This window comes from Poecile atricapillus, chromosome 4, assembly GCF_030490865.1.
Source record: "Poecile atricapillus isolate bPoeAtr1 chromosome 4, bPoeAtr1.hap1, whole genome shotgun sequence".
Taxonomy (NCBI): domain Eukaryota; kingdom Metazoa; phylum Chordata; class Aves; order Passeriformes; family Paridae; genus Poecile; species Poecile atricapillus.
The window spans coordinates 31,452,820-31,479,201 of record NC_081252.1 but is presented as its reverse complement, the minus strand read 5'-3'; the positions used below and the strand labels follow the sequence as shown (position 1 = coordinate 31,479,201).

The window sequence follows — 26,382 nt, the reverse complement described above, 5'->3', positions numbered from 1 at the left end:
TACCAAGTCGTTTTCCATTTTTCCCCAAAGTTATCCACTCACAGGCATTTCAGTGCAATTGTAGGAGCATCTGGGCACACCGTGTTGAGGACAGTGGGACAAGCTGATCACTGCTGAACAGCATCTGCTGTTTCTGTAACAATGATTTCTTCATTTGCTTTGGTCAAATCAGTTGGGGCTTTTTGGCTTCTCCGAGCTCCCTGTGGAAAGGGCATTGTCACAGTTGCCTGCCTTAGCTGAGGATTTACTGACTGAGTGCACAGGTACCTGTGCAAGCACTAATATCCTCCCTGGGCTGTACCTTCCATTCCCCACCACCCACCCTGTTATTTTCTTTTTTCAAAATTAGTAAAACGCAAAAAAAGATTGTGCACAAAGGATTCCCTGCTCCACCCAGAAACACACACATCCCCACAGGAACTCAAGCGCTTGGTGGAGCGATGGAGGTTGATTACAAACCAGTTCAATGCAGGAGTCAAGAAAACACCTTAGAATTCCTTGGTGAGGTTTTTTCCTCCTTTTTTTTGGGGGGGGGGAGGTTTTTTGGGTTGTTTGTTTGTTTGTTTGTTTGTTTGTGGGTTTTTGGGGGGGGGGTTGGTTTGGGTTTTTTTTTTTTGTTTGGTTTGGTTTTTTGTTTGGTTTTTTTTTTCAGGTTGGTGGGGTTTTTTTATGCTGGGAAAAGGTGGCCCTTGAAGTGCTGACCCTGTGAGATGTGGAGAATTCTCCCTGATGTGTGCAGAAGTTCAGTGGCAAACTCTGACCACCTGGATGAAGTAAAAAATGTATTACAGGAGAAGTAGGTTTTAGCAAACAGCTAGATTTTGAGACATCATTTACCCGAAATCTTGAGCCCTGAAACAAGAATGAAAGACATGCATTAAAATTGCAAAGGTTCTCAGGAAGAAGTGCCAGAGAAAAGGAATTGGACAACAGATGAATGAACATCTGGTAACTTTCAGATCACACTAGGATAGACTGCTCTTGTTGTTACCCCAGAGTATGAATAACAAAGATATTCCTGAAAAATTATTTCATTTTCCTACAACCAAGAATATTTTGCAACCTGCCTAATAAAACTCTAAGTAGGTTGCCTTTGTTTGCAAATTAATTAGACATTAAAATTAACTGTCCTGCAAAACAGTGTGAAATAAGGAAATACTCTTCTTTCAGATGATGCAAAACCAATTTACACACACCTGTGTCCCAGGAACAATGGTACAGACAGACCAAGAAAAGACAGTAATTAACAAATAATTTTCCTCACAATAAATTATCAAGTTGCAAAGTGTTTGGTATTAGGGTGTCATTCAGTAAGCTAGGCAATTAGTAACCTTTTTTGGTTAATACTAGGGAAGCAGTACGGAAACTAGCTATCAAAGTGTGGGGTGGAAATCCAAGAATGTGGGTACACAGGATTTTGTGAATGAAAGTGTAAAAAGATGTGATAACCATTCTCTGTTTAACCCTGCAAAGTCAGCCCAGCCGGTCAGACAGACTGCTTGCCTAAGAACGGTAATAACAGACTACCAGGGATTGTGTTTGCATACTTACACAGGCTCACAGGCTCTAGAGACAAAATACACCTTTAGAGAAGACCACTGGCCAGTCCTGTAGCAATAACATCTTTGGAATTTACAAGCAAAGATGTTTTGCATAACTGTCTACCAGTTACTCAAGCCAGGCTATGAATTTCAGACCAAAGACAGCAATCAGTCATTACTTTTAAACTGAGAAGTGAGTGTTCCTGTCAGTGATGTTTAACAAAACTGACAGAAACTCTCTTAAACAGCCTGAATGTTAAACAACCTGAATTAATTAGAGCTGCTCTGAGCAGGTGACCTCTGTACATCCCTCACAATCTAAATTACTTTGTGATTCTCTGTGAGCTTCTGACAAGACCAAACTTGTACACTGCAAGGAAATCCTTCCCTTGGACAAGTCCACTCCTTTTTCCATCAGCACACCTGGACAGCTCAGTTATGGTTTCAGGCCTCCCCCTCCTGAAAAACACAAAAACATGCTGCATTTGTGTTGCCGCTGATGATGAATAGATCACACGGACACAGATCGAGGTGTGGTGAAAAGAAGAAGAGTTTATTTTTCCCCTCAGGATTTATAGGCTTCTGACCATGGCCAGGGATTGGATGGTCAGGATAACACTTTCTCACTGCACTGGCCATGAGAGATGTCCATCACAAGACGTGTAACAGAAAGAATGTACACATATCTATGTTTACAGTTACTGTCCTGGGAAAGTCTTTAGAAAACTATGCTAGCAAGCTCAGAAGCTGAGTTTTCAGAGTGACACATTTGGTCTTCAAAAATCAGCAGAAATTCTAAATGAGCTGTATTTCATCATACTTTTTAATTTCAGCTGTGGACATGCTACACAACTTTACTCTTTTGACTGGAAAGGGCCACCAGTTCATTATCCCATGCTTTCCTATGCTACATGAAATACCAGCCATGGCTTTTAATAACTGATGGCGGTTAATAACTGATAAGTAGAAAAACAAGGGCGGAAAATCCATTAAAAAATAGAATTATTCTCCAGAGACAATGTGAGGGCTGTGAGAGAAGCCAGGGCCTTCACCTTGAGCCTTGAATAGTCACCTGGGGCAAGATTTTATTACGCGTCCATGTGGCTTTGAGATACTGAACACGCGGAGACTGGGATGCTACAGCAATGGCCTGAAGCTCTGAAGTATGCTAGATCCTGCCCTGGCTGGTTTCCAGGCAGTCCTTCTTTCCAGGCCCTTGTAACAGAAACTGCTACACCCGTCTGAGTTGCAGCCAGGGAGGCCAGCCCAGAATACCAGCAACGCCCTTCAACAACAGAAGTCCCCCAGTGCCAGAGTCATTAAAAAAGAATTCATAGCCCATCGCCCTGTTTGAGGCAAAAAGGTGGCACATGTGTGCCTGTGCTCTGCGGCTGCCCAGGCAGAGCTGCTGCTTGGTGCAGTGGAACAGGCCAGCCTGCATCTTCTTCTGTCAGGCTAGCAAGCTGCTCTCTACATCCAGTGCATGAATCCTCCTCTCCCTGTTGCTCTCCCAGCATCTCCAAAGAGGCGGGAGATCTTCACATTACTTAGACTAGGCCTATAAAGAAACAGAGCATTTAAAAATACAAATAAATCCTTTACTGGCATGGGTCCAATTAAGAAAGGAAGAGCAGCATTGTTTCGCACATCTGAAGTGCTAGAGGCACTGGGAGTGTTTGGACAGAGCTCTGGGGATGGAAGCACAGGCAAAACAAGGCTTTTCCTACATCTCTACATCCCCAGAAAATAGGTAGCATGGATTTGATCTCATATTATTTGTTAGCAGCTAAGTTGTCTGGTAGAAGCCAAACAGAGTCTGAGATGCTTTCTGCCACAGATATTACCTGCTCCAGTTTACTCTGCAGAAGCATACAAGATCCTACATGGCATTCTTGTCAGTGGTCACCTGATTTATCATGCATGAGCCTTCAAATTTGACATAATGAAAATCATGTCCAAGACGTCAATCCTGCAGCTGTTTTGACTCTGGCTGTATTTTCAGACACAATTCAGGGGATCACTCACTCTGGTAGAAACATGCAGAGTACCAAGTGAGGGTCCCACTTGGTTCACTGCCTCCCTATGAGACCTTCTGTCTGAGCTCTCTCTCAGGTAACTTGCTTTCTACTTAGGTGGCACAGAATGGATAGCTTTCCCTTCCATGCCCCGCTGTTTCCATTGATTATTCAAAGGCAACAGTGCCAGACAAGTTTGGGACAACAGCACTGTTACAGCATCTGAGGGTTAAGCATGAAAAGGACCTGCTGTCAGGCTTCTTCAGGCTGGCTACCAGAGCACTCGGCTGCCACAGACACAGCTGGGGGGCACAGTCAGCTCACCTGAGACAGTACCCACCCCTTAGCCATGGCCATGTGCCTTCCCTGAAGCTTCTAAGGCACTTGGACAGAACAGAATCACAGAGCAGCTGAGGCAGAAAGGGAGCTCTGGAGATCATCTAGCCCAAAATCACTGCTCAAAACAAGCATAGCTGGATGAGTGTGCAGAGGATCATGTCCAGTTTTGTTTGGAGCATCTCCAAGGATGGAGACTCCATAACCTCTCCTGACAACCTGGTTCAAAGTTCAAGTACTCTCACAGCAAAAAAGTTTTTTCTTATATTTTCATCATGCTCTGGCATAGGAGACATTATTTCCTAGCACAGTCCCTCCATCTGGTCTATCCACTGGAGAAGGAATGCTGCCACCAACAGCCCCCTTTGGTATGCAGGTTGTCTGCTAGCCTGGAGAACAGTGCCAGACTGTCTGAGTCACAGCTCCAAAGGCTGCAGGTGATCCCAAGAGCCTGGTGAAGGTCAGAGATGTGTGACAATTGCTGTTTGTTTGTACTGATTTTGCAAAGAACAATCTGTGGCTAAAACAGGCTCTGGATGCCAGGCTGACGGCAAGCCCTTCCTCAAGTAAGGGACAGCCCAGTGGCACAGCTGGAAGGAGGAAAGCACAGGCACAGAAGAGACAAACATCACACAGCAAGCACAACTCTGGTTTACTGCAGGGAGGAAGAAATTCAGTAGCTAATCAAGTGAATTGGAGGTATGCTGTGTATTTCTCAGACCTGTGCACACTTATATAAAAGAAAGAGTTGCATTTGCTGAGTGACAAGCTCCTTAAAGCTCTTTCTTAATTGAAACAATTTTTTTTGCACCTGAGAAAAGGCCACAAAAATTGAACGGCAAAAACAAAATATTCTTCAAAGGAAGTGTGATTTAAGAAAGGGTTCAACTAAAGACAAAGGAGATTAACTGCCACTTGCTCTGTTTGTTTCTGAAGTCTTCTATCCAGATGAGTTTTGAAAAGTTTTCTTTGCAGCAGTGATAGATCAGACACCCACCAGGCTGAAATACTGACAGCTTTGTTTTATAGAAGGATGCTGTTTAGCCACACATAAAAAAGATCACAAGAATTATTCTTCTCTTTAGCTCTTCACTTCAAACTCTGTGACAGAAACTCCACCCACATGACCAAATACAACCACACCAGCTAGCATATCCTTGGGTCACAGCACAGTTCCCAACGTAACTGAATGCTTATAAATGCTTCAAGTGTTACATACACAACACAGGCTCTGTCAGAAACTCAGCACAAAGCTGTTTTCTAATCCGTAAAAAATACTTGTTAAAATTATGTCCTTTAAGAAGTCTGTCTCTAATGCTCCCTTTTTTGCACTGGACCCCGTAAAGTGTGACAAAAGGGCTACTCTTCTTTTAAACAAATGGCCACCTTCCAATCTATAGCCAACATAGCATGTCCTGCAATACTGCAATAAAGCTTTTTATTCTCTTAAATAACCTCAAATTCCAAGTTCGTCCTGCTGGCTGTTAGGTACTACAGACCAGGATTGTTGAACTCCAGCATGTAGCTCCCTTTCAGTTCAGAGAATGGTACAATTTGTACCAAATTTCTCATAATGACAGTGTTTTCAATCTACAAGAATCATCAGGAACTGTCAGTATAGGAGACCAAAGCACGCCACTGCAAACCTCGCTATCTTTATCCTTTATCCTTTATTAACTTTATCAAGTTGTCAAAATTACTGCTGCTCTGATATCTTGTTTGCAAGAAGGCTGACAAGCTCAAAAAACTGACCCATGATGCCAGAAACAACTGACTATATTCCTTTCCAGCCTACTCTTCCACAGGACAAAGCTCTGGCTTCGTTGTTGCAGATAAGCAGACAAAACCTGCTCAGCCCTTGCTCTCACAGCCATAGTCTACTGTACTTAACATTAATTTAGGGGGGAGAGGGATGCCGAGCTTTCTGATAGGAGAAGCCTGAAACTCACGCAGTGCCCCAGGTACCTGTGTTTAAAGCCTCCAGCTTTAAGCAGCTGCAGCCTTCCCAGATTTTGCAGGCAAACTAAGTAGCATCTCTGCATCTTCAAGGCAGCAGGAACACAGTGCCTTGTCCTCCAGCTCCTCTCTAGTCAGTTGAAGCGGAGCACCACCACCAGCTGCCAAGGGCATACAGCTCTTGTACAATACGATTCACCCTCTAGTGGATGATACAGGACCTGTTTACCTAAACATAGATATGGGTAACTGATGGCTGGGTGGGTAAATTCTTTCCTAGTCTGATGACATTTTGCTCCTCTAAAAGCTTCTAACAATCAAAAAAGCCAGATGATTAAGAGTACATAAAAGCCAGCACGTAAATCCATGGTATAGGATCAGTGTAGCGTTCTAAGGGAAGTCTCCAACTTACAGTGGCTTACTGTTGTCGTTCTAATTGGGAATGGCAGGAAGAACGACACGGACTCTCAAGGGAGTCAGAACAGGAGAGAATCTCTAGTTTATTGCTACAGCTATGTTATATAGACTAGTTCGTGAAAAGTACAGAAAGGAAACTCTTATTGGTTAGTAAAGTGCTACATTACCATCATTGGTCAGTGGGGTTCACCACCCCCTGACTTTCTCCTGCAAGGAAAACACGGGAACAGACAAACAGCACCTGCAGGCTGTTTTCTGTCTTTGAGGATTGTTTTGAATCCTCCCATGAAATTCCCAGGCTAGCTTCTCAGGCAGGGCTGGCAGGCCATGGGCCTACAGCCTGCTCCAAAGCTAGCCTCCACATACTGTGATTCAGGAAATTAGTAAGTACATGAAACAGAAGGTAAATGTAACAGATTTTATTAAATTTACATATAAATTACAGTCTTGTGTGTTATGCATGTTTGTATAGTTAGATGTATCCCATTCTGCCTTGAGTGAAGATGTTAATCCCTCTAAAAACACAGATGGGAGAAACTGCAGCTTGTAGCTTCACAAATAGGTGAAAATGCAGCTTAAAATAAATACAAGTCTGCTAGAGCACCTAAACCCAGTAAAAAGTTTTGGCTTCAGGTTTCCTTAATTTCCCTCATGAAAAGCCAGACAAGGTTGACATCAGAGCAGTTTTGCCACAAGTAAGGGGTTCAGACGCATCATGTCCAACCACACCAATACTCCCTTGGATGAATTCTGTTCTTTCAAATGCTCTTCTTGATAGTCACCATTTGTACTGCTCTGCATCACCAAGAGACCTCAGAGCATGTAGATGCCAGGTCCTCTTCATCCCCACTCCTCCTGGCTGCACTGTGCTGGCACTCAGCAGTAAGGGAGATCAGGTATCTCTGCAAGTACACCCTCAGAAATGGCAGCTCCTTAAGCAAATGACAAGTTGAGTTTCTAACTTTTGTTTGCTCCATTTTGGAGAATGAGGTTTACTCCAGCCTTTGAGACTGAGCTAAATGCTTAAGGCTGCCTGATAGAGTACCCAAAAGAAGCAAATTGGAAAGTTCACCAATTCAAAATTAATTTTTTGGACATCTACTTATCTGTTTTGGGGAATCAGTGAGAAAGTTGGTATTTGCAACCCTAAAAATGTGAAGTGTGCAAGTTACTATGAAATCCAGCAGATGGGGAAACCATTAAACCCCTTGAAGACCCAAGCCTAAAGTGCTTTAAGAACTGAAAATCTATAATATTTCATAATGATATTTATGAAGAAAAGTATAAAATTTTATTTACCATCCTGGCAAGACAATTGCTACAACCAAGAAAAAAAATCATATATAACTTTCATATATCAGTTTTAAGCTTCCTGTGACAAGCAATATATGTCAAAGACATGTTTGGCTGAAGAGGCTGAAATGAAATTTGTTGGGCTCAGACCTATGGAACCAGTCTGATAGTGTTTATTCCCTGCGTAGAAATTAAACCACCAAGTTTGTTTCTGAAACTCACAACATTCCATAATAAAAGTTCCTGGAGGGGGAAAAAAAAAAAAATCAAGTTCCAGGTATACACAAGTATAGAACACACCAACAGCTGCAGACCTTCTGTGGGCTTCCAACTATTCCAGTACCTCCAGTGAGACTCTAGAAAAGCATTGTTCTCTGGACTGACAAACAGATCAAGGGACAGGTAACCAAAACTCTTCTGTTATCACTGCTCTGGAGGGATCGCTGCTCTGTTTGGCAGCACTGGCAGCAAGCTGCAAGGTCCAGAGGGGATCCCTGAACTGCCATTGACTTTTCCAGCTGACTGGTGTTCAACTTGAACAATACTCTGATCAGTGATATATAAGTCTATAATCACTGAAGGCCTCTTTCCCCTGACCCTTCTGGCTAAGAGCATGCTGAAATCCTGCTGTTTGCCTTTTCTAGCCTGGAAGAAAGTTCTTGCTTGCTTGCCATGCTGGACCAGCTCTGAGTCTTGGCAGTGTGGCCAGTATCTCCTCTCCTGAGTTCTTTCTCTTCTGACCACAGAGGGAGAAGAGAGCAGTGGAGTGGCTCATTATCCAGCAATTAAGTCCACAGCACTTGCTGTTGTTAGGATCAGGATCCACATGAAGTGTTGGAAAGCTTGCAGACACACCAAAGAGAGCACCCCCACCAAGAATAGGTGTGTTCTGCTGCTGGGTTGTAGAAAGCATTGGATATCTACCTGGCTGACAGAAACACGGCTCCTGAAAACATGAAGCCAGAGAGAATATGATGTTTGTGTGGCAGAGATGAAACGAGTCAGCTACACAATGAACACAATGCAATTCTTACTTCCTGTAAGAAGAGAGAGATCTGTACATAAGATTTCTGGGTCTGTCAGAAGTTCTCTCCTGCTCTGAAGGAGAGGGGCATTTCCACTGTAATGCAAAAGCTTTTTTTTTTTTTTTTTTTTTAACAGGATACAGCTAAAGATGCACAAAACTACAAAGACTTGAGAACAACATTCACAAGAACAAGAAAAATAAGTTATTTTGACAATGTTCATACTAAGATTGTTACAATCATCCATCCTACACAAAAGGCAAAGGACTTTTATTCAGAAAAATACAGTCTGGAAAGATAAAAATGTAAATTAATTCAGCTAAATATTGTGTTATGACAACAGACTGGTAAGAACATAAAGTTGTTTTTGGTCTTAAGTCCAGCAATCACTCCCCTGGCAAATGCTGTGGTAGAGACTCTTTATTTGAAGAGATGAGCAGACATATTTTCACTTGTTCAAGAAGGTGGACACAAGCTGGTGTTTTCCATTGAATTTCTCTCTCAGGCAAGGAAAAGTTCTCTATTCACTTAAGTAACAGTCCAGTGTGATATTAGGAACCAGGACTTCTCTAAGCCATCTTCCACTTTCCATTACAGTGCATTCCCTGGAACGATGCAGGAGCTCAATAATTCAGAAGTACCAGCAGCCTTGGAGTCAGGGCCTGGATTGTAGCTTGTCTGTGGATAGATAGGGCCTTGTGAGCACACAGCAAATGGATGGGCCAGGTTTCAGTTATGGCTTGTCTTGGATGCTGGTAGATGATTGTTTGGGCTCAAACACTTTGCTTGGGTATAAAAGCTGGGGCCAAGACATGTGGCCATGGAGAAGAAAAGGTCAATATATCGCATATAGATGAAGGCAGTTGTCCCTCTGACAGACTACTTCCTGAACACACAAATGTCACACGGATCAAGTCCGTTCCTGTCTGGCTGTAGGCCAAACCAGTTTCAAGTCCTAGACTGCTCCCAGCTTACAGGTACTTTATACACGACCACAAGCTAAGCCAGCAGCTGCTTAGAGGGTGACCACAGAGCAGGATGTGTCAGAGGAATAGCTGTACACAGGCCACAAAACTTAACCTGCTCCAGGTTTCAGATGCCCGTTTTGGAGTGGATCCATTTTCGATAGTAAGTCACTCGTGTGTATACTCCAGGTTTATTTGGCTTGCCACATTCATCTCCCCAGCTCACTATTCCCACAAGATACCAGATTCCTCTGGAATTCGCGTGCACCAGTGGCCCACCAGAGTCACCCTAAGGAGAAAAATGTCAACAGACAAAAAAAGTAAAGTGTTCACCTCACTCATGAACTCAAATTCTCAAATTATTCTGTTAAAATTGACAGGTATTTTTCTGTAGACCACAGCTATAATTCAAGTTTCACACAGTTTACTGACAAGACAGAGGCTCACAGCCTATGTCTAATTCAGCCTCTGCCAGTCCACACCCTCACATCTGCATTCTCACTTGTGCATTGTATATAAATCTCATGCAAACTGAAGTGCAGACTCCAGCACGTGAGCCTTGAAGCTCTTCATTTGTACCTGTCAAGATATTGAAACTCAAAAGCTTAAGATTGCCCAAAGCACATTTTATTTCTAGAAAACATCACCTTCCACCCCACCTATTTTCCTTTTACTGCTACTGATAAAGACTTACCTGGCAAGCATCCACCTGCCCCTCCAAGTATCCAGCACACAACATTCCAGGTGTTATTGCTCCACCATACACTTGTCTCCTATTACAAACCGCAGTACTTATAATTCTCACTTCTGCTTGTCGAAGCTGGTTAACACTATAGCCTAGAAGGAGAAATGGCATTAGAATTTGCAGACAGGGTATGCAACATAAAAATTCAAAGATTAAGAGTAGCCAAATTTTCCTGCCACTTTTCTGCCATCACAGGCAAATTAAGGGAGCTACCCAGAAAATGTTTCAGGATTAAGAAGTTCTCCCCTCCACCAAAGTCCTTCACTCACTCCCAAGCATAACTCCTATCCATCTTTCATCATCACCAGATGCTCATTAACATAATGAACAAATGGATTTTTGTACATATTTCAGTGCTGCATTCAACTGTAGACTACATGGTATGTCCTTGCAGTCATTGGAAACATCCATTTGCTTAACTGCAGTGTAGCTTTGGGCAATCACTACACATCCCAAGGGTCTCCCATGAAACACAACCTACACAGTTCTGTAGCTCTCACAAGCAGATTTAGAGTCCCATCCTCTCTAACCTCAATGGCTGATTTGACTAATTTGAAAGATGATTCATTTGAAAGAAGCTCACCCAAATCACTGGATGAGGCACTATTTATGACCAAAGAGAGAATAACTGATGGAAATTGTCATGGTGCATCTAGAAAAAATCTGAATAGCAAAAGAATTAATGTCAAAGCTAAACCCAGAGGGACTGGAGAACAGACTTTATTCAACTAGAGCTGTGCATGCAGCAACTAATAAAAAACTGTTCTTAAGTCCTGTAAGACTAACCTTCATTGTCTTCCCCCCATTTTCAACCCACTGACCAAACCAGGAAAAAAAAAGCAGCAAAATAAGTCCAAAGGTATCTCATTGGGACATGCATCTATTAAACACCAAGCCTAAGAAACCCAAAATAAAAAAAAAAAACCAAAAAAACTAACATCAATCTTCTCAGGCACATGTGTGACGGGGCACAGGGAGGCAAGAAACACTCACCATCATTCTCCAAAGCTCCCCAGCCAGTGACAAAACAGGAAGAGTTGTCTGGGAAAATGTGAGATGCTTCAGGAAGGCAGACACTGTGCACGTCACTTGTGAACTCAATAGCAGAGGCAAGTTCCACAACAGCCACGTCATATTCATGATCAAGGAGATTATCACCGTATCTCTCGTGGACAATAATTCTCCGGACAAATTTCTTCTGTTTTGGAGGCCTCAGCAGAATTCCAAAGCTGGCAGTCCACCTCCGAGGATCTCTTACTCTGTAAGATGTTTGAGGTTATACTAGAGACACACAAAACAACATCCCTAAGGACACTTAGGTCTCCATTTAAGCATCAAAAAGCAATGTGATCACGTTTGCCAAAGGGGAAGAGAAGAGTAAAACTCCATTATCTTTCAGCAGATACAGATATTACAGGGTAACAAAAGGTCAGAACACCCAAGAGTCCTAAGGTCTGTATGATCAGAGAGATGCTGATGACTTACCCTCTAAAGCAGTGAGCTGCAGTCACCAGCCAGGTGTTACTGATGATGGATGCACCACAGCGATGGGTCCCATCGAGCTGAATGCTCGCCTGCCATGGCCATTCTCCCTCCCGTGCACGCTGCCCCCCAGTTATTCTTTCCACTCCTGTGAAGGAGAATGCCTGTCTTCGTATTCCACAGCCTGTCAAAGAAAAGGCAGCTCTGCTTTAGCTGATTGAAGGCCCTCATGGCTGCAGGCACAGGTGTAACAGGGCAGAAGTCTCCATCAAGAGACAGCCTTCACCTAAAGCAGGGAAACCAAGTGCCATGGTCACAAGTGTCTCAGGATAGATGCAGGGTAAACAAAGAAGTTTGGTAGAGGAGTCAGAACTTTTTCATTAGCCAGTTTTCAGACACACAAACCCATGTGAACTCCCATGGGAGCTGAAGGCTGTGTGTCTGAGACACTGAAGAAAAAAGGATTTTGTCGGGTCACCTCCAGATTAGCCTTGGCAGCAGCAACAAAAAAATAGTGTCCTCTTCCCAACAATTTACTTACAGCCACTGAGCCAACAATCAGGTATTACCCAGCTGAAAAAAGTTAGATTCAAACCAGTTAATTCTCAGAAGCCGTTTGGAGGTGGAAAGCTAACATGCAAAGTCTTCAAGAGCATGCAGTGGACTGATGGAGTGTCCTGGGAGGATACTCATGCTGTCTCCCAGTTTCCAGAGGAGCCCTAAGACCTCAAGGGGGAGCAAAACTGAGAGGGAGAAAAAAGGACTGAGAACCTGCCACTCCCTGGGGCTGTGCTACTGCTTTGCTCTGAGTGTGGACAGCTCTTCTCCCTGTCCCACCCTCTGGCCTTTCCTTAAAGTTTAGCTCAAATCTGACAGACATCTATTGCCAAACCTTTCTTCAGGGAGGAGGGAGAAGGAGGGAAAATGTTTTTTGAAGGATTCCAGCAAGAATCATGGCCCACAGCAAAACTGTAGTCCTTCTGCAGACTTGCTAACAGCAGCTCACTACATGCCCCTACTTCCAACAACCAACATTAAAGCATGTGATTCCCACCACCAAGCCGGAATGCTTGATTCCACAAATGTATAGAGGCAGCAAGACTGCAAGGAAATGAGCTGAAGTCTTCCCTGGCTCATAGACTGTCTACTGCTCTAATATCTGCAACAAATTCTATTCTCAACTTGTATCATGAAAATATAAGGATTTTGAAAACACAGAATGGCAAGCACTATGTCCCTGGACCTTTACTATAAAGGACTTGTACTTACAGTTGTTTAAAAGGTTATCTCCCTTTTCCTTGTTCAACTCTGGAATGAAAAGCAAAGACCACAGTAAGTTTCTCTCATATGCTACATGATCTAGCCCAGACTCTCTCCATGTACCAGGAAACACAGATTAAATGGCTTGCACTGCTGCCTGGAGTGACAGTACAAAAAGTAGTAATTTTCTCTGTTGGAGAAGTTCAGATGAGCCTCTGTTCCTCACTGAAAGGCCATAGGATGCACCATGCTTGCCTTAGCTCAGAGCTAGCAAAATAAGCAGATGACTGCAAGTGGGTCCAAGTTACATCTACATGTACAACATGCACAGCCACCAGCAAATGCCTACAGGCCTTTGTTCAGCTTTAGTGTGGCAAGATGGTCAGATGAGTCTTCACAAATCCTCAGTGCTGGGATTGTCTGAAGGTAAACTGCAACATTTCTAATTTCTTTCCTACAAAAACCCCTTTGTCAGAGTCTGATGGCAATCCACAACTGATCCATGGGAGAGGATTACTGCCCAGGGATGCTCACTACAGCATTCTGTTGAATAACAAAGGAAAAGACAGAGGGTAGAGAAAGGAATCACCTCAGCCTTGCATTTTTTTAACAGCTTGAGGATTCTGCATTTCAGTGCCTGGTTATAAAGGCTCTTGTTTAATTTACTGTATGTCTTAAAGTTGCTTGTGAACCCATGGTCAAAAAGTTGGGTCTTTTTTTATGAACTGAGTGGGACTTCTCATTCAACACACAGGGAAATCCTCTGATGCATGGAGAAGAGTTCACACTCATAAATCAATGCCAATATGTTTTAGTTCTTTCCATGCTCTGCCTTCCAACTTCCCAGGTTGGCAGCCTAACAGACAACTTTGAGAAGGCAAAAAATGAAAACACGAATAACCCATATTTGCATACTAAGGTGAAACTCATTACACTAAGAACAGCAAAGTGTGAGGAACAAATTCCAAGCTGAAAACACCAACCTAAGGCACTTGCCTGTGAGTCTAATGGTAGATTGGTCAACATTCAGGTAAGTCGATGTTGCTTTCAGCCTTCTGAGTAACACACGGTTGACTTGACCCCAGGTCGCTGCTTCACTGTCAGCAGAGGGAAATTTAAATACCAGAACAACAGATGCAAGCACTCCAACAGGATCTGGGCTACAAACCAACAAAAATAAATGGTGTAGTTCTCTTTGCCTACTAACGCCCCTGGTTCTGCTTTGTACTGCCTGCCTTCTTTATATGAGAACAGATCTGGTCTGCACAGATGTTCAGAACAAATAGCATGGCTATGCTCAAGTAAAGGAAGATAATGACATGTCAGCAGGCAGAAAAAGCTTCTAGCTAAGACAGTGATCAAAGGGAATTTTCTGGGAAGAGTTATTAGCAGTAGAATTGAGAAGCAAAGAAGGGGTCACTCCCTTTGGCCACCAAGCGGGTCCTTGTCAGTAGGACACAAATGACAGAGGGAACACTAGAGCAAATTAAAACCCCTAAACAGATATCCAGCAGGCCATTCCTAACAGCCAGTCAAAAGATCCAGTTACAACAGAAGTTAGAAAGGTCTTTTGGCATTTCTTTCCATTTAAGTCACTTGTCCATTTATTGGCCAGTTAGATCGCTCATCCCCATACAACATTCTCAATGATTTGAGGTCACTTACTGACACTATTAAATATCTTAAACTAACCATCTAAAGGAAAACCAACTGAAGCTCTGAGGGAAAGAGATCAGAGGAGCAGCTAAGCTGCCCCACTGCCTAGTTGTACAAAGTATCTGTAGTGAGAACAAGTTTGGAAGAGATCAACCTAAAAGGTGTAAAGAAGTCACTCAGACTCTATCTAGCTCCTAAGCCCTGCAATTTCTCTTGACGTACACTGTGGGAGGCTTGTGGAAGAAACCAGCATCAGAAAATGATGTAGAACAGTTTAAGAAATTACTCATTCCATCTAGAGACAGGTAAAGGCAAAAAAATACCAGAAGTTCTGTGAAGGACATTTGTGGGAAGTCTGTCATTTTTTTGCTAACTTGGGAAAAATAGTCCACAGCAGAATTGAGCCTTGCAGAAGTACAACTCCAAAACAAAGTAACATGGAAGAGAGGAAGCAAGGGCTCTTACCACTGAGAGTAATACATAATTACTGCAGGGGAAACAGTTAAATCTCTAATGCAGGACCCTCTACTATATCCAGGTCTATGTTCCCTCCTCTGTGTCCCTGTATCTCACAGAGGAATCATTGCTTCAGGCCTTTTCACAGGGAGGAGAGAACAGTCACCTCCTATCATACATCATTCAGAGGGGTAAACACCAGCTCGAGTTTACACAGGAAGAACTAATGTGAAAAAGAGCTTATTCTGCATCTCTCAGGCTGTCAACCAGTAGTGAAGATGGGCATCACCCAATAATCCAGTTACTGTATCACATCCACGAACAACTGGTGTACAGGTAATCAATCTGCAGAAGTATAAGGCCAAGCTTCTCTTCCTTGCTGACCTCTAAGGGTAATTCACTGCTGTGAGCACTGGAGGACAGCAACAACCAGAAAAGGCTTAGTCACCCTGCTGGTGTAACCCAGGCATAAGCAACCAGGAATGTTCCATATGGTCAACAGGTAGGAAGAAAAGGTATTTAGCACATCCCTGCTTATTTCTGGCCTTCACATTACTTACCTTAGACTGACCACATGGGATCTGATGTATCTTTTACTTAGAAAGGATCCCCTGAATACTTCAGACATCTGTTAAAAGAAAAGACTGTGTTAAAATACACCTGCAATAAGTACATGCTTTTACAATATAACAGTCTTGTGAGCCTCTGAAACACACAAAAATGCCTTCAGATCTCCACCTCCACACCAAAGCTACCCCTAAATTTCCATCAGAGTATGTAGATACAAAATGAACAGCTGAGTTGGCTGATTTCACTGTCCTTTCTGCTTTGTGGTTCCCAGTTCCACCACAGGGCTTCTGGAACAGACAGCACCTGTGCTTATCATCTGCACATGAAAAGTCAGCTATGCATCTTTAACCCACAACAGCAAGGTGTGAAAGGCAAGGCCAGCCATGTAGGGATGAGGCACAATCACCTCTATTTTCCATCACACATTTACAGAACTCCTCACCACAGGCCAGGTGTAAACAGAGAAGCTTTCAGTTTACCATGGTTTCAATATCTTCACTTAGATTCCTGAACTCATCTGTAGTTTGCCTTTCATACTGAGAATTGTAGTCGACATTGGTGATTAGGAAAGATGCATTGTAATATCTGTCTTGATCTACAGAGGAAAAAAAGAAGGAAAGGTAGCTGATCATCTTTAGTGCAATTCAAAGATGCACAGTATCTCATAGAACATGGCACAAGCAAGGGTTCCTGGCCCTGGCGATGATCCTGCCAACTGTGAAATTACAGCTTTGGCAGCACTTCGGGGAAAAGGGGGTTCTGGACCATCCTGTTGCTCCATGGGCCATCTAGGGGCTCTTCGTCTTCTTTGAGGACCATCCCAAGGAGCTCCAAATTACACCCACTACATCATTTCCCTGGGGCCCATCTTCTTGTTGGCCTGAGGTGATCACAGCACGAGACAAAGGAGCCCTTCCAACTCAGACACATCCACTCCTCCCCAGCTGCACTCTGGCACGTCTCTGCCCCTCTGAGAGGCATGTGAGGCAGAGCTGATTGCATCCATTCAGTGGCTGGGTTAATTTTAAAATCTGATTCTTGGGTGTATGGCAGAGAGGGGCCCTTTAACATAGAGCCAGCAAAAAGCAGAGCTGAGCTGTAGTTCTGCCACTGCTCCTTCTGGTGTCCTAGACCAAGCCACATCGACTCTTGGCAAGCTGAGATGGCCACATGATTAATTCCATTCCAGCAGGAAAGCATTTAAAAAAGCTCACACTGGTATCTCAGAGACTGGGAACAGAGTGACTCAACTTCATTCATGAGGCAAGTGACTGGGAATGGAATTAATTATCTTCAAGTCATGAGCCAAGATGGTTGGACTTGATGATCTTAAAGACCTTTTCCAGCATTAATAATTCTATGATCTGCTACTGAAACTCAGCTCTTGGCAACGAGAACTGAGTCCTGAGTCTTGAAAAGCCTAAAGCTCTGCCCTCTGTCTGGAATATTCTTAGCTAGAGGGGCCAGGCTGAGCTTCTGCAAAAACCCCATTCAGGACTAATCTTACTATGCACAGCCTGAGTACTAGACACACTTATACTGAAGACTGTTATATTTTGGTCAGTCAGTGGAGACACTGGATACCAGTGGAAACACCAGGGCAAGAAACAAAAGGAGGGTTAAAACTGAAATCCCTCCTTCAAGTAAAGTATATTTCAAGAATTCTTACAGGTTTTCAGATAAATCTAGTTCTCAAACAGCATTTAGAAAGTTCTCATGTGAGTTTTATACTGGGGCAAATTGCATGCCTAAATCATCAGGCAGGACTACAGTAGCAAGTGAAACACAACATATTCCTGAAAGCTTGTAACAACAAAACAGCAGGGCACTTACCGTGGCACAAAAGAAATGTAATCAAGCCAATGATAAGGGCTAAGCCTACTATCACCGACACAACAATGACTGCGATCTTCCATGGCTCTATGCGCCTTATTCCTCTGTCCATCTGGATCACTGCCTGTATTGAAGAAAACAACATGGAAAAATTCAACTCTAGTACAAAGACAATAGTTCATCCAGAGTCTAATCATATCTGGCACAGCTTAGCTCAGCTGAAAAACCCCACAGAATGAAGTAGGTTAGGAAGGACATCTGGACTCTGAGGGTCTGACTGTTTAAACTAAGCTCCACTAAGGCAGGTTGCTCCAAGCCTCGTCTGTCAAGTTTTTAGTATCTCCAAGGAGAAATAATTCAGTCTCTCTAGATCTCTGGTCCAGTCACTGCCCATCCTCATGGCAAAAGCTTTTCCTTTATAAATAGTCAGAATTTCTTGTGTTCTAACTTGCCTCTGTGGCCTCACATACACCCTGAGAAAAGGTTGTGCAGGTATCACTAGGAGAGATAATTTCACTTCAAGAAATATAACACAGATTTCAGGTGCAGTCAACTGCCTACACAGACACTTAAACTGAACATAAATGTAATAATTCATGACTGACAAAATAACCTCTGCCCCAAGGATACTCTAGGCAACCAGAGATGTCACACATAATACATAGCTTTGGTTATATTTGGTTGGTATGAGTAGTAACATTTCTGGAGTCCCCACAGGGTTTGGGGCTTACTGCTCCAAAGACACACATATACTGAAAGCGACCATATCCTGTCTCCTGCCAATCTATAGAGAAAGAGGTGCTTGTGTGTAAATGTGACATGGCAACAAGATCCAGTAGTAACTCTCTGAAAGCCAACAGCAGACCTGTAAAATGGTTGAGAACTTGACTCACACATCGACAAAGGCTTTTTCCTCCACTTACGCCCTCCAGTGAAGCAGTAAGCAACAGAACATTAGGAAAACTGCATTTTTGTGCATGCCCTCAGTAGCTTTATTGTAAGATGATGCAAAACCTTAAGCACAATTATTAGAGATCCCCAGTAATTCCCCAGCACACAGTATGTGGTAATTGTCATGCCACATACTGAGTTTCCACAACATGGTCTGCATTAGTACAAGGTATCAGAAAAACACCTGAGATAATCTCTCAGATATCCTGGAGTGATAAATGACAACAGTCAGCCCTCAGGAGGAGGAGGACTGGCTGACTACTCCCCGTGCTGCTTTATACCCCCTGATCCATGCTTGTATTGCTGTGGACTAAACACTGGTTTCCCCTCTTCAGACCTATGGCACAGCCATCTCTAAGCAAAATCTAAGATGCAGGCAGGAAGATATAATAAGAAAGGCAGAGGTAATAAGTGTTTGCAGGTTTTCTTACTACAAGGTGGAAAAGAAGAAGTCACAGTGAAAGCAGAACAGGTTACCACCAGAGGCCCCATCTCAGGAAATGTGCTGAGTGGGCCGATGAACAGTAAAGGTGAAGGTCTGGTGCACAAAGCCAAGACAGCAAAAGGCAGTGAAGTGGTGAGAGAGGGGGATGATGTTATACCCTCTGCTCTGATGAGAAGAAAACCAAGTTAAGCCACAAGCAAGAAATGGCAAGAAAAAAAAACAGGGAAAAAAATATCAAACAACCAGATAGCACTACAGAGGAAGGAGATGAGAGATCTGCAGACAGCAAGGGTGTATTCAGCAAGAAACAGGGAAGTTGGAAGGAACTTGAAGTTTAATCTCCTCATAAAATCTTGGTTTTGGCTAGTGAGAGTGCTAGCCAAATGGGAAAATTTTTTCACCATTCAAACAAGTGGCATACTGGAAAGAAAATGTTAAAACAGAGGAGCTTTAGCCAGCATCACAACTGTAGGTAGTCACAAGCAGCAGCTTAGTGTTACCAAAATATACAGGACAGGTGACAAGATCAAGTCTTCTGCTTCAGAGTCACATGCTATGGAGAAACCCAGTATCTCTCCTTCTATTGCTCCTACTTTTCAGGAGCAAGGTCTGCTCTCGCAATGCACAGTCCAAGTTTTCCCCCACCAGACTGCCTCAGTTTCCTGAGTCAAGGATGCAGGGCAGTGGATAGGAGTCTGAAAACCCAGGCTGGCCAAGATTACTTCTTTGCAAACTGCAAGTTGCAATAAGCACATAAATAACACACACTAGAACTCAGCTGACTCCACTGAGGCCTTGACTTCTCACCATCTGCACTTTCACTGTATACACTATGCATCAGCTCTGAGGGTTTAGCAGAAAAAGAGATTCAGATAAAAACCTAAAACCAGTGGAACTGTTCTGCCTCAATTTCTTCAATATGCTGCAACCTTCCATGGAACACTCCCATACATATCTCACAGCCCCTCCCTGTCCCAGGGAATTGCAACTTACCTCATGGGCAGTCAATTATTACCCTTGAGGGCAAGCCTCTTGGCTAATCAGAACAGCCCACTAAGGCAACATGCCTCTGCCCCTCCTTAGTAGCCACATCTCATGTGCTTTGAAAGAGGCAGCTTTTTCATCTCACTTTGCTCTCCTCACTGGAGAGCTTTTGCTTCCAGCCTCAGCCTCTCCCATCCATTTCAGTCGGACTGGTTCCCTGTCCTGCAGCTGTCCCCACTCCAATAGGCTTCCATATGAATGGCAATTGGAGCACCATCCCTCCACTGCTCTCAGCACAGAGAACACCAAGCACAGCCCTGGCAGCGTATGGCTGACTCTGCAGATGTTGAGGCAACTGTACTCTTGGATTTTGTGAATTGTACCCCTGCATTTTGTGAATTGTATCCAGACAGATTTCCTCAAAACATGACCTTATGCCAAAGCTTAAGATTAAAAACACTGAGCATCTCCTTGCCTGTGAGACTCATGCTCTCACAGGCAGCACTGTCCTTCCAGCCATCCGTCTGTATTTCCTTTTTGTGCAAATACCAGCTACAGCCACAAACACTGGCAGCACAGACCGTCTTCTCCTCCACCATTTCAGAACTGCTCCTTCTCCACAGGTCACACAGACTTGCAAAGGGAAACAGAAACCTTAGGAAGTGCTGTAGTGCTGATGGAAATAGAAACATGAGAGACAAGGAATAAAACTCTATGCCACTTCTGATACTGATTTCACTTACCATTTTTTTAAGGAAAAAGTTTAAAGCGTTCATAGAGAATCATAAAAAGGTTTGAGTTGGAATGGACTCTTTTTTAAAGATCATCTAGTTCCAACACCCTTGCCATAGGCAGGGACACATTGTACTTGACAAGATTGCTGAGACCCCCACCCAGCATAACCATGAACACGTCCAGCCAGGGATGGGGCATCCTCAACTTTTCTGGGAAACCTTTTCAAGTGCCTCACCACCTTCACAGTGAAGAATTTCTTCATAGTATGTCCCAGGAGCCTCCTCTTCTCAAGGCTGAACAGCCACAATTCTCTCAGTCTGTCTTCACACAAGAGCTGTTCCAGCCCTCTGATTATTTTCACAACCCTTCTCTGGCCTTCCTCCAAAAGGTATGTGTCCTTCTTATGTTGGGCTTATCCAGAGCTCCCTCAAACTGCTGGCCACAGTTCTTTTCATGCATCCCAGGTCAAGCTGGCTTTCTGGACTGTGAGTGCACATTGCTGTGTCATGTAGAGCTTCTCATCCACCAACACCCCTGAGGTGTCAGCCGACATCCACGTACAGATAATTAATTTGTATATAGATATACAAATTAAAGTGGAAATATCTCTTCAAAATCAAAACAGTTTCCTCCCATTAGAAGGATGTTTTTGACTTCAGTCTTGCTAAGTAACAGAATAGGAAAAAACCCCAAGTTTTTCAATGGAAGCACCAAGGCTCGTCAACTTCCACAGTGTACAGTTACCTGTATCCTTCAACTGAAATGTCTGTGTGCTCAGCAGCCCCCATGTTTTGTTGGCTTTTTGTTTTCTATTTTACCTCACAAGGATGTATGCCTAGCTCTGCTGAGACAGAGACTAGAATGGTTACTGAAAGACAGTTCAGGTTATATCCACTCAATGCTTTCATTATGCATACACATTACACCAGCTCTTCACTCCCCTAGCCTTTTTTGCCACAGTGCCACAGAGGGCAGGGCTGTTGTGCTCTACCAGAATAACCACCTTGACAGGGATTCCTGTGCTTGGGACATCCAGGTCCATAGTTATATAATTTAGTGGCAGGTGGATCCCCCTGTTTAGGAATTAGACATGGTCTTCTCCGCACTCTAGTAACCACGCAAATTCTGCTCCACCCAGCAATATTTAGTGGCCAGAGAAACACTGATCCTCTGTAGTGCTGATGAAAGCTTTCCACCATGGATGCATCCTTTCTTTCTTCCTGTGGCAAAGAAACACTGCTTAATAGGTATGTATTCTCCTCAGAAGACCCCGAATACCCCAGCTGTCTGTGTGATGCCTTCTAGAGTGAGGTATTTCACACAGACTCATTTCTTGTTTCCTTATATCACAGACTTTGACGTTTTTACTGCCCAAACTCAGTAAGCTGCATATTAACTCTCAGCAGGGCTGACAGGGGAATTCAGGAAACACCAATGCATTCACCCACTAGTATGAACGAGATAACTCAAATTCCACAGGAGCAAACCCTAACAAGAGAGCAGACCCAGACTCCATTGAGAGATCTCAAAAGCCAAGTCCTCTCTGCTCTTAAAGCCACCTCCTCATGGTGTGCATCTGGCAGCTTTCAGTCTGCAGTGAATTAGTGAGAAGTTTCAAACCCAAGATCCTTTAGTTCAGTACAGACCTGCTTATCTTGGCAATGCTATCGGTGAACATCAAACCTCCTCCAGCAATCCATGTTCTCATTTAAAATATGCGTCATTCCCAAGGGGCCCAAGGTAATCCATGGAGACAGCAGCATCACTCCATATCACAGCTAATTTGGGTCGGGAAGAGCAAACTATTAAGTCTCCTAGTAAAAACACCTTGGCTCAGAGACAAAGACTGTGATCACTAAAAAGTTATTCTGTACTGAAAAAAAATCCTAATGAATTATTTCAAAAATAGCTATGTTATCATATAACTAAGTATTTCATGTTTTCATATAATTAGGTATTTAAAATGCACTAAAGTTGTGTTTAGAAAGAGATATATTAAATCAAATCTCGATACAAGATACTTTAGTAAGTGAAATACAGCAAGAAATAATGCTACATTAATAGCATGCCAAACTAGATTTCCTTTTAGATTAATCCAAGCCATGTTTTGTTGTACCAGCTCTTTACTGAAAGTGTTTTGCTATGCTCTACACAGAAAAAAAATCATGCAACCTCTTCTATGTGATCGGCTGCAGTCTTCCTATAATGCATTTATTATTACATTTTTTATTATTGTACCCTGCCAACTGATAATCCAGTATTCTTGGAAGAGGCAGTGGCAGAGTTTGGGTGGCACATCTGATGAGGGGGGTCTCCACATTTATAGCCATGACCAGCTTTCCCAGTTGATGGATTCAGGTACATGCCTGCTCTTCCTAGAAATAGGACCTTTCACAAGACAACTGAACAGACTAATCTGCTGGCTTGGTGCGTGTGATTTGAAAATCCAGACTAGGTCCCTGGAGCTATCTACCTTGGCAGGGTGGTTGGGAATGGTAGCAAATGAGATACATCTGGCTTTGTCCAGGAGGACTACAGAAAAAGCACAGGGCCAGAAAGCAAGACTTGATAATTTCACTCCCATCTTTACCACAAACAACCACACCAACCCAGCACTTCTCCTGTGCTCTCTTGGCATACTCAGGACACGCACTTCTAAAAGAATGGGACAACAACCTCAGCTGCTTTGAGAACTGAAGCAGAAGAAGCTAGTGCCTCCCTAAGTACTGACAGACCCTTGTTTGGATGAGGTCAGTTACCTACCAGCGTCAATTACTCAATGTTTGATATCTTCTAAAGCATTCTGATACAATGAAAGACTTCCAAACATTGAAGGGATCTGCTGAGGGAAATGAAGTGTGCGTTTTTCTATGCGTCATACTGAATCAGCTTGATCTCCCCACACCCTTGAACAGCCCACAAAAACAGTAGGTGCTGCATGCCACCCCTCTGCAGTCAGATAAAGCATCAGTAATGTATTTACCACTTACTAATTGAGCTCCTCCCCTTAACTATCCAATTTTACCAAGGTCTTGCTGCTTCCCCAGAACACAATTCAGCTGGGTAAAGACAACCGCTCCAAACACGGCTCTTGTCATTTGCTTCAAGATTCAAGGGCAGCATTCATTCTTTGAGATGTCTTAACTCAGAGCTTCCCAGCAACTATATCCATGATACCAAAATGCTGCTCATACGGGCTTCCCTGGTTATCCGATCACCTCTGCAATCAGCTCAAAAGATTTGCTGTTCCTTACTCTAGCATCCATTTTGCACACAACTCTTTGGAAGTTTTGAACTCTTTAATCATTGGGATAGAGGTAGCCTCCCATACCACTACAACAGTCTGTGGAATGTAACTCTAATGCCAAGGACTGGGATACCCTTTATCACTTATTTTTCTTTCTACAGCTGACTGCCACAGCCAATGTCTTGAGAAAGACTCCCATGTTCTGAAACAAGTTTTAGTAGAAGTAGGAGGACTACTCACTACATAAAGACCTATAATCTGCATGAACACTGAGAGGCCATCTCAGTGTAAAGAAAGTGTTAAGTACATGGCCACTGGCTGCAATCAGTTTAGGATTTCTGCAACTTTTACATCATCTTTACCTCTCAGATTTCCCCTTCCAGCTGTGTTGGTCATAGACAAGTATCATGTTCTGTTAGTTTGGCAGACACAGATTATAGCAGTAGATCTCTGCTTTCCAGCCCTCAAAAATAGCTCTGCCTGCTTCCTTTTGTCCTTCTTTGATTTCTTGAAATCTACTCCAAAAGCAAGACACCACATAAGCAGTTATAGTCTCTAAGGGTTTTCAGTTTGATTTTCATTCCAATGCAGGGCGGGCAAAATGGTCAGGTGCCAGATTTGGTGTGTTTCCAAGCTGATTTTGCACAGATTAACACTTCACTGTCTGCAAAGTCCATGAAAATAATCAAAAGTGCAAGAAGCTACTTTTACCAACTCTACTCAGCTCGTCCTCTAGTTCAGCAGTTGCACCTGCAACACATTCTAACCACGCTAGCACAAAAGGTAGGTCGGTCAGAGCAGCGTGAGGTGACTCTCATCTGCTCTCCACACAGGCAACCTTGATTTGCCATACTGTGCTGTAGATGAGCCGGAGAATTCTCAGAAAACAAATGCATTTTGGGTGAGGAGAAAGGCTGAAATATCAGAAGGATTACTGGTGCATAAAAGGCAGATCAAATCAGAAGCAAGCTCAGAACTAGTGCCATTCTCCCCATACCCTCGGCCGAAGCTCAAACTGCCTTATAAATCTACACACAATTTGGCCTTGCTGCCCAAAATACCAAGAAGCAAGCCAGAAGCTTGTGGCACTCACCTCTGGGTACCACTGAGAGGTCAGCAAGAAGCTCTTCTCTCTGGGAGATCCACTGTCCTGAACACCGCAACACACTGTGCAGCATCTCAGCATAGACTTGAGGCTTTATCTCCCGAATTAAGAAAGAAAGGAGTCATAGGCAAGTCAGAACAAACAAGTCCAGCAAGTCTCAGTGACAGAGGCTTACCCAGTAGCATGATTCCTCCCCTAAAACAATAACAATACACTTCTTTCATCACACCTTTCATCCAGGAATCCCGAAGCCTTTTCAGAGCATTAGCTACACCCTGCAACACCCCAAATCAGAAGAGCCATGAAAATTTTGCAAGGACGCAGAGTTTATTTCCTTCTTTGGTATAATTAAGAACAAATCAGAAATTGTGGGAAGGACCTATGCAGAAAATTTGCATGTTCAAGAGAATGTTCAGTCCTAGGCCAGGTATGGAGCTGACAAACTGATGCAGAATCAACGGTATGTGTCTCTTAACTCCCTTGAACTTCTTTGAAATTGGTCATTTGGCCAGAAAAGAATTTGTCCTCATAACAACAGCTAAATTCAATTTTTTTATTCTCCCTTAACTCCTTAGATGATAATTTTAATTGTGGTCACCTAGCTACACACACATTTCTGTCATGGAAATATTCTTCTATGTCATAAACGTGTGAAATAAATATTTTCTGGTTGTCTAAATAAGTTCTACTTGTGGTAGTGACAGCAAGTTAGCTGGCAAACAATCAACACAAGCTCAAACTCTAACCTAAAGTAGCATTTCTGAGTCTTCAATTTTAAGTTTTTTCAGTACTTATAAACTTACTAGAAGATGTATGTGACTACATAGCATGACATACATATTTCTTTCAGAAGGACAATAAAGAAGACAGACCTCACAAGGAGATACGAGTGGAACACATTTTCTTTGCTTTACTGCAATAAACTTTCTAACCTCTAGGGACTCTTTTCCTCCACCTTAATGACCTCCGTTTGACCCCTCTACAGCTCAGGGATCATCAGCTTAGTAACACGCTGATGCAAATACACCTTACATGGCTGGAGCTCTTCCTTCCACCTTACATAAATCCATAGCCAAGTAACAGGAAGACTGCCTTTTGGAGAATGCCAGTTTCTTTTGAATGAAGCATAAGATAAAGATAAGCCTCAGCTTCTCGTAATTTGAATTCAATGTCTCAGCATAATTTGTTACAAAAGATGACGAATACAGTTGTTAATGACACATTTAATGTAATTGCTTCTCAATTCTTTAACTGGAAGCTGCATTGCCATCCCATATAGGAACACCTGAGTCAGTCCAGATGTGCAAGAGAAATGCAGTCAGAAGCCTAGCTAGAGGGTGACAATTTCCAGGGTAAAGTATCAAG

The 26,382-nt window shown here is 43.1% G+C and overlaps 1 protein-coding gene across 1 annotated transcript; it reads right to left on the bottom strand.

Annotated features, from left to right (window-relative positions):
• Nucleotides 1-9,654: 9,654 nt before the first annotated feature.
• Nucleotides 9,655-25,098, bottom strand: LOC131578951 (transmembrane protease serine 11E-like). Its single transcript, XM_058838289.1, has 10 exons — nt 25,002-25,098; nt 17,551-17,670; nt 16,197-16,312; nt 15,708-15,775; nt 14,032-14,195; nt 13,045-13,083; nt 11,779-11,959; nt 11,287-11,552; nt 10,243-10,385; nt 9,655-9,837 (listed from the first exon to the last, which is right to left on the bottom strand). The coding sequence occupies exons 1-10, from the start codon at nt 25,096-25,098 to the stop codon at nt 9,676-9,678; spliced, it is 1,356 nt and encodes a 451-aa protein (XP_058694272.1). The 3' UTR covers nt 9,655-9,675.
• Between the last annotated feature and the right edge of the window lie 1,284 nt (nt 25,099-26,382).

Bases quoted from the DNA above. Each gene is read 5' to 3' on its own strand.
- LOC131578951 (XM_058838289.1), bottom strand. From the start codon at position 25,098: ATGCTGAGATGCTGCACAGTGTGTTGCGGTGTTCAGGACAGTGGATCT. The intron at 17,671-25,001 runs GTGCCACAAGCT...CAATACAGGCAG, and splicing joins TCAGTGGTACCCAGAGGTGA to TGATCCAGATGGACAGAGGA. The intron at 14,196-15,707 runs GTAAGTAATGTG...GTTGGTTTGTAG, and splicing joins TCCCATGTGGTCAGTCTAAG to CCCAGATCCTGTTGGAGTGC.